The sequence below is a fragment of the Nycticebus coucang genome, chromosome 4 (genome assembly GCF_027406575.1).
Source record: "Nycticebus coucang isolate mNycCou1 chromosome 4, mNycCou1.pri, whole genome shotgun sequence".
Classification (NCBI taxonomy): Eukaryota; Metazoa; Chordata; class Mammalia; order Primates; family Lorisidae; genus Nycticebus; species Nycticebus coucang.
In genome coordinates this window covers 23,172,473-23,180,658 of record NC_069783.1, presented here as the reverse complement: position 1 = coordinate 23,180,658, position 8,186 = coordinate 23,172,473, and the positions used below count along the sequence as shown (strand labels likewise).

The 8,186-nt window shown below is 55.4% G+C and overlaps 1 protein-coding gene across 4 annotated transcripts in view; it reads left to right on the top strand.

Moving 5' to 3' along the window:
* Positions 1 to 298: 298 nt before the first annotated feature.
* ADCY3 (adenylate cyclase 3) overlaps positions 299 to 8,186 on the top strand; it is an 89,238-nt gene continuing 81,350 nt past the window's right edge. For all 4 annotated transcript variants that reach the window (XM_053589459.1, XM_053589457.1, XM_053589458.1 and 1 more), the window contains exons 1-2: positions 299 to 647; positions 1,080 to 1,950. In XM_053589459.1, the coding sequence (XP_053445434.1) occupies positions 1,276 to 1,950 (675 nt within the window). In that variant the 5' untranslated portion in view covers positions 299 to 647; positions 1,080 to 1,275. The remainder of the gene's footprint in view (positions 648 to 1,079; positions 1,951 to 8,186) is intronic.

Sequence of the window (8,186 nt, the reverse complement as noted above, 5' to 3'; positions counted from 1 at the left end):
CCGCCGCGCTACTCCGGGACGCGCTCGCCCAGAGGGCGGCGACTGGGGCGAGGGAGGGGCCGCCACCGCCCGCCTCCCGGGGCCTGGAGCGCGCGTGGCCCCGGAGCCGCCGGCGCCGCGCGGGGACTCACTGTGCAGCGCGCCGCGCCCGGACTCGGCTGGCTCCGCTCTGCGCGCTGGCGGGCTTCCCCGGCCTGGGCCCGCGCTCCCGCCGGCCAGGGCCCCGAGCGCGCCCCTAGCCGTCGCCGCCGCTGCGGGCGCGAGAGGGAGGGGACCGGCTGCGCCGCGCTCGCCGCCGCCTGGCTCGCCGGCCCCCCAGCCGCAGCCCCAGGGCCGGGCGCGCTTGGCCGGCGCCCCCGAATTTTCCACCCTCTGCCGCCGCCTCCTCCTTCCTCCTGCGGCCGGGTGCCTGTGGATGCTGAGGGGCAGTCCTGCGCTTCTCCCCGCCGGATTCCGGGCCTGAAGGCGGGGGAGTCGCGCTCCGAACCGGGGCCGGGGGCCCAGGCGCTGGCGGGGCGGCGCAGCTCCGCCGGGAGCTGCCCTCGAATGCGCTGAAACCCCCGCCCCATTCCGCCGCACGCGGGACCCGGCCCCGCTGCCCGCGCTGGGATCGTCCCGGAGCACGCGGCTCCCGAGTTCCCGCACAGGTAAACGCAAGGGCAGGACTGGGCTACCGGAGGGCAGAAGGCGTCCCGGGTTGGGAAGGGGCCCGGAGTCTCCAAGGGCTGGTGGAAAAAGGAAGTAAACAGAAGATTCAGGAATCCCCAGGATGGCCCTGTTTTCTTTCTGGCATGTTTTATTTCCAGCTTGTAAGGATTGGGCCTGCAGGCGATTTAGGTGAGGAAGTCAGAGACAAGAGAGAGACAGGGTGCCAGGGATGGAGAGGTGGCTGGTCCCCTGGACAACCAGGGGCAGGAAATTGTCTGATGTGTGCGGTGGTGTGAGCGAGGGGGTGGCAGGGGAGGCGCTGGTTTTGGAAGCTTTTCCAGCAAGGATTCTTTAATGAGAGGTGGGGTGGGTCGGTCGGAAACCACAGGGTAGAAAGGAAGACATGCTTCTACTTAGCAATGCCCTTTAAGTTCCAGATTATCAGTGCTACCTGTTCCTTGGAAACCCACTCTGTTCCTGCCAGAGGTTGCCGCCCCTCCGCATCAGCCAAAGAGTTCCTCAGCCCTCCCCGGGTCTCAAAGAGCCTTGGTGGGCGGCCCATTCAGGAGCCCGTCCTCCGTCCCCAGTCCACTTATCCAGGGCTAGCAGAAACAGACACCAACCAGGATGCCCAGGAACCAGGGCTTCTCCGAGCCCGAGTACTCGGCTGAGTACTCGGCGGAGTACTCTGTCAGCCTGCCCTCTGACCCCGACCGCGGGGTGGGCAGGACCCATGAAATCTCTGTCCGGAGCTCCGGATCCTGCCTGTGCCTGCCCCGCTTCATGCGGCTGACCTTCGTGCCCGAGTCCTTGGAGAACCTTTACCAGACCTACTTCAAACGGCAGCGCCACGAGACCCTGCTGGTGCTGGTGGTCTTCGCAGCTCTTTTCGACTGCTACGTGGTGGTCATGTGTGCCGTGGTCTTCGCCAGTGACAAGCTGGCTCCCCTGGCTGTGGCCGGCATCGGGCTGCTGTTGGATGTCATCCTCTTCGTGCTCTGCAAAAAGGGGCTGCTCCCCGACCGGCTCACGCGGAAAGTGGTGCCCTACCTGCTGTGGCTGCTGCTGACAGCGCAGATCTTCTCCTACCTGGGCTTGAATTTCACGGTTGCCCATGCGGCCAGCGACACGGTGGGCTGGCAGGCCTTCTTCCTCTTCTCCTTCTTCATCACGCTGCCCCTCAGCCTCAGCCACATTGTGGCCATCTCTGTGCTCTCCTGTGTGGTGCACACGCTGGTCTTGGGGGTCACCGTGGCCCAGCAGCAGCAGGACCAGCTGAAGGGGATGCAGTTGCTCAGGGAGGTGAGTCCTGCCTTCCTCCCCACCACCCGGCCTCCCTGTTCATCAGCCCTCGCCCCAGGTGGGGCCTGTTTGGGGTGGGGAACATGTCAGGGCCTCTGGCGCTGTCAGCTGCCTGTCCACTTCGTGCACAGTCCAGGGTTTGCCTGCACTTGGCCCTAGAGAAAGGGGGCTGTCAGGACATGGGGGCTCAGGAGGGGGCCACTCTTCACCTCAGCCCAGCCTGAGTGGGTGACAGGAAGCCCCCTCCCCCACCCCCTCCTCCCAGGGCCGGGCTTGAGACCTGACCATCTCACCAAGAACCCTGGCCAGAATGGCCTCTCGTGAGGAAGAGGGCTCCTTGGATTCTGATCTCTAGCCTGACATTGTCGGTGTGGGCTGTGTCCTCTGTCAAATGGGGCTAAGGTTTGCCCTGCCCGCATGGCAAAATTGTTACCAGCATTATGGGGAATTCAGGGTGAGTGATTGAGGAGAGGTGAAGATCTATGGAGAGGGGAGATGCAATTATCACCTGCGCTGTTTTCTGCTGCCCAGCTCAGGGTGCGAGCAGTTAGGAGACATGGGAACAGTGGCCTCCCCACTGAAGGTGTGTGGGCACACATGGGGATTATTGTAGAGGATGCGTTCTACTGGAAGGCGTGAAATTTTGGCATCAGCTTAACTGATAGTATCCCCCCTGAGTGCCAAGACCCTTGCCGGGCTGAGGGGCTGCAGAGACCGGGACCTGAAGGACAGTAGACACTGGAGAGCCAGCACATCAGTGACCAGAGAACGAGGTGGAGGTGTTTGCATCTGGCTTTGGTGCCCAGCCTGCCATCCTCATGCTGATGAGTGAGTGGTTGTGAAAGGCTTCCCCACTTCCTGCCCCTGGGTTTCTCTGGTGGGGAGAGACGCCCTGCCCCTGCCTCTGCTCTGTTCTCTGAAGGGTGGGGCTGGAGTCAACTCTGAAGGGGTGACCTGCTGGGTGTCAGGAGAGGCAGAGCGAGCTTGGAATTTTTGCTGACCTGAGTCTCTAGCAGTCCTGGGGGGCAGTGACTGATGGTGACTGACCACTGTGAGTATGTCCGGGTGAACAGACACAATATGTTACTCCTTTGCTACTTTTATCCATTCAGTTTATTCTAGAAATGGTCAGAAGATGTTAGCATAGAGAGGGAGGACACAGAGAGAGGGGCAAAAACTTGCTTATGGTGACGCAGCTCATCCAGGGCAGAAACAAGATGAGTGCCAGGGTGTGCGGACCCCAGCCCAGGGCTCCTGCATGGTGGAAGAACACGTGTATATTCCATGGGCTGTTAGGTGAGACAGCTCAGGGCTGTTCCTGCCTGAGCAGGAACTTTGCCTCCCATCCCACCTTCTGGGGACAGTGACTGTCAAATCTCAGGAGGCACAGCTTGGAGGGGGCTTTGAGTCTCTGTTCGTTAACAGGTAGGAACACCAGTCATTTGCATTCAGCCCTTGGTTGGCCAGTCCCCAGTTCTTTTTAAAGTTTAGCTCTAAGGAGCTTTGAGGAGACCCCTGTGCCCATGTTGTTCTGGCCGCATCTCCCCAGGTGGGCTTATTTTGAGGCTCTTGGAGCTTCCGGGAAAAATGGCTGCCGGGCTATGATCCAGGCAAGGTGTGGCTGCAGGGCCGGGCCAGGGCCTAGGTGCCTCATCACTACTTGGAGATCACTTCTGAGCCCACGATTGCTGATCTTTTTTTGTGTCCCGACCCGCGGGACAGCAACTGGGGGGCCGCAGGAACCACCTAAAGGAGAAAAACAAACAAGGGGTTCGAGAAAAGGAGACAAGACAGTTTTCTGATCAAGTCTCAAATTTTATTGAAAAAACTTGTGCCTTATAAGCATTACGGGGAAGGTGGGTGGGTCTTGTTGGGAGGTTCAGAGGAGTTGTTAACTGGGGATTGGCTAGAGTAAGTAAGATGGGGCATAAGGTGATTGGTTGGCTAGTTGCCAGGTAAAGTTACCGGGAAAAGGTAAAACTGTTTTTTACTTAAAAAGGAAGTAAGGCCAAGCTGTACCTTATATGGCTTCCGACATCTTTGGGCACAGCTATGAAACAAAACTCCGAAAACTTAGGACACAAGGGAAAAACGAGAAATTAGTAAGTCAAGAATAAACATATTAGCATCCCAGGGGAGCCTGACCTTGACATGGAATAGAAGGAGAGAGCAAGGGAGCTCTCAAGGTCTAGTTGGGAGCCTAAGATAGAAGGCAAGAGGCCTCAGCTTATAGTGGGCTGTGTTCCGGAGCTTCTGAGTCACTTGTTTGGGACTAATGTAACTTTTTAAAAGGTGACCGGGTTCTCAGGCCTACCCACTGAGGTCTCCCTTAACTCACAGCATAGAAATCAAGCCTGGGGCAGCGTGCGTTGCTGTGGGGAGGGACACTGGAGACGTTTGGCTCCTCGGAGCTGTGGAGTGGAGCATCATTCACCTGCCCTGCTGCTCCTCTGGGCCTGGGTTGTCTCCTGGGTGGGGCCAAGCCCCTTCCTACCAGGGTGGCTCTCAGAACTTTCTCCAGACACAACCCTGGCATCACTTTTCCCATCTTTTCCCTCCCTTTATCTGCTCATCTCTGGGCACCGTTGACTGTGGCTGAGGCCTCCCTTTTCCATCAGGGGGATGAAATGAACTTCCCAGTTAAAAGCAGACACTGGATTCCTGGGGACTTGTAAGTTTTGAGGTTTTGTTGCTGTTGTCACCTGCAGCACTGATGAAGTATTCCCAATGTCACAAGGCTTCTTCCTCTGCAGCCTTCAGACCCCAAGCCCAAAGGGCTCCAGGGAGAAGGATGAAAGGTTCACACAGGCTCGCAGCAGCCTGAGGTGTCCTGGGCTCCTCTCCAGAGGCCAGTAGGTGGTGCTCCTGTAAGAGGAGCTGGTGCTGGGGGTGTGCGATTGGGGTGCAGCTGTGGCTTCACTGATTAGTTAATGAGTGAACATTGCTGAGCAAGGAGTGTGGGCCATGCTGCCCGCAGCGTCTGGGGGTAAGGAGGGTCAGACCAGCAGGCTATGGGGGAGAGCATAGGGTAGGGATGGGGGTGGATGGATCCTAGGCAGCTATGGCTGGCACAGTTTGCCTAGGGTCCTGCCCTTGATTGCCCCTAAGATGGGCTGAGCAGGCAGGAGGGGCTGTGGCAGGACCAGGACCAGCAGCTGGTGGTGGCGATGGGGCAGGGCCAGAAATCTCAACTGAGATGGGGAACTTTCTTTTGGCCAGGGTTGGGTGTGTAAGGGTTTCAGAAACCCTTACACACCCAACAGGCACTTGTCAGTTTCTGACAGCATCGCAAAAGGAATGGCTCTATGACAAGGTAGGGGCTAGGGACTCCTGCCAAATATTTTGTTGTCTGATTTCATAGCAGAAAAGCTATTTGGGAGCAAAATCCTCTCATGGAGTGAAGAGCCTGTGAAGACCTTTATTCCCAGAGTACAACACAATGAGTTTGTGGATGTGCAATCCCTTTCACACCTTCCATTCATACAGCAAATCATTCACCCAGCGAAGGAGTGTTTGCTCCTAGGGTTGGAGGGAATCACAGTAGGGATGGTCAGAGGGAGAGAGGTTTCCAGACTCCACCTGCAGGTCCCAGTTGAATGTTGCGCCACTTTGTCCCATTTAATCCTGGGTGTTGCTGATGAGGAAAGTGAGGCTTAGTGAGGTTGAGAGGAGGTAGGGGGAAGGGTTACTGGTGAGTGGGAAGCTGGAATGGGGGCTTCTCTAAAAGCCTCGCTTTGGAACTCATGGATCTGGGCCTCCATCCTAATTCCCTGGTTGCCCCCAAATGTCTTTGCTAAGCAACGTGGAAGAATAGTGCCAAGAGACAGAAGGCCCTAAAATATAAAAGGGAATTGGATGCAAGGAGGGGAGAGGCCTGTGACAGAATGTTCCATGGCCAGGAGTGCATGAAAGATACGAGAGGATGAGCCGGAACAGGAGCAGGGGCGGGGGCCTCCAGGTGGGACGGTTGCAGGGCTCAGGTTGGAAGGAGGGACACTCAACCTGTCCCTTGGCCCTGGTCTCCACCCCATCCTGGGGTAGGAGAGAAGCAGTCACCTTCCATGGAGAGTATCACGTGGGCATCAGTGGAGGGAGTGGAACATGAGGAAATGTACAAGGGGGGCCCACAGGGGCCATCAAATCCAGCACACATGACAGAGAATGACCAGTTTTGAATATGTAAACAACTCTGTGGAAAGTCACCACCCCCCCTTCCCTGGTGGCAGTTTTCTCTGGCCTCTTCTGAGCCTTACCTCTGCGTAAACACAGCTTTTCTCGTTGTCACCCTCGTGCATATGCACTTTAGGCCCCACCTTTCACCCACATTATTTCACTGACATTTTGCTGTGAACATCGGAGTCCTTGTGTTTATTATTTTAAATCAGCACTTTGTAGTCAGCGAGTTTTTTTAGAGAGGAAACTGAAGCCTCAGCTGGGCCAACAGTAAGAGCCTGGGTGGTTTGTGTTGCACACGTGTACACACACACACTTCAGGGCTGGTGTGCCCAGCAGTCATGGCAAATCCTCCATGACATGGGATGGCTGGGACTTCAGGGTTATTCTTGTTTAGCAGTTTCTTCTAAAAGGGTGAGCCAACCCTGAGTAAACATTCAGACCTCCCCCCTCCACCCCCCATCCCCAACCAAATTACACGTTCTTGGTGACAGACTTCCATGGGTTCGTGCCCTCGCTGACACTTTGGACTCAGAGACCCACCTGTGTGCCCATCGAGGCCCTTGAGCGGGGCAGGCAGTGAAGTGGCTACACTTAACTGAGCTCTTTCTGTGTTACAAGAGTTAGATAGTATTAATATTTCCATCTTACAGATGGGGAAACCGAAATGTGTGATTCGACTGAAGTGACTTGTTCAGGGTCACGTAGCTAGTAAGTGGCAGATTCAAACCCAGACAATGGGATCCCAGAATTCTTTCTTTTCTGTAATCATGAAAGAAAGCCCTGACATCAGTGGTTCTCAACCTTCCTAATAAATACCGCAAACCTTTAATACAGTCCAAAGGGGTTGCGGCCCACAGGTTGAGAACCTCTGCCTGACATCACCCCTCAGAGCCTGTTGAGGTAGTTTGGGCAGGGTTGGGCTTTTGGTTTCTCAACCTATAAGCATTAGAAGGAACAACTTGGGAGATGAGGAGGTGCTTCTAGGGGTGTCATCAAGGAGCACAACAGCTGTGTGTGGTATTGAGGGTTGTGACCAGCAGCCCTGCTCACCCTCGGTGGCTGTGGGAGCTGTCATTGCATTACAGGACAGTACTTGTGTTTCTGTTTCAGAAACGATTTCACCCAGCTCATGGCCATTCGGGCTAGTTCTAAGAAAGCTTTACTCACGTGTTGGGAGCCTTGGAGTTCTTCCTCATGGCTAGCTTGGTCTTCCTCATGGGATGGTGATCTCAGGGAGAAAGTGGGAGCTATCAGAATTCTTTTTTTTTTTTTTTTAAGCAGTTCTGGCCAGGGCTGGGTTTGAACCCGCCACCTCTGGCATATGGGGCTGGCGCCCTACTCCTTGAGCCACAGGCTCCGCCTGAGCTACCAGAATTCTTAAAGGCTAGCTAGACTCATTTCTGTTGATTAAAGCAAGTCACAGGCTGACTCACATGCAGGAGGAAATTGCTTCTGCCCCTTGATGTGCGAGGGACATGTGAATAAGGGGAACAGATGAATTGATGGTGGCTGTCTCTTGAGACTGTCTACTTCACCAGAAGCACATGGGGTGTGCTGGGGAGAACGGACTTAATAAATCCATGAGTCTGGATGGAGTTCAAAATGCTCTGTCACCACAGGATGCTTCAAAACTTACAGATGTCCAGAGCCAGGCATGTTTAACTCCATTAAGGTATTGATTCTCCACAGGATTCAATATATCACTTTAAAAATTTTTGGAAACTTCACTGCACAGAAAAAGATGATGGCTTGGAGTTCATCTGCAGAGGCTTTGCCTTGCCTTACATGTGTGAGAAGCTTGCTCTTTTGTCTGGGACACTGTGCCAGGTACTTGATCATGATCCTGGGACCAGTCCTGTCCCTTTGCACACATCAGCTGGTTGGGCAGCCTGACCGTGATGTTTGTAGTCCTTCCCCAGAAGGCAGGGTTTGCATGTGCACAAACTTCAGAAACACGGGAATGTGTTTTTCCTGGCAGGTTGTCATTTGACCTCAAGAAAGATTAAGACCAATAGCAGAATTCCTTTACAGCTCCTTGCAGTGCCTTGCTGTGACAGTCA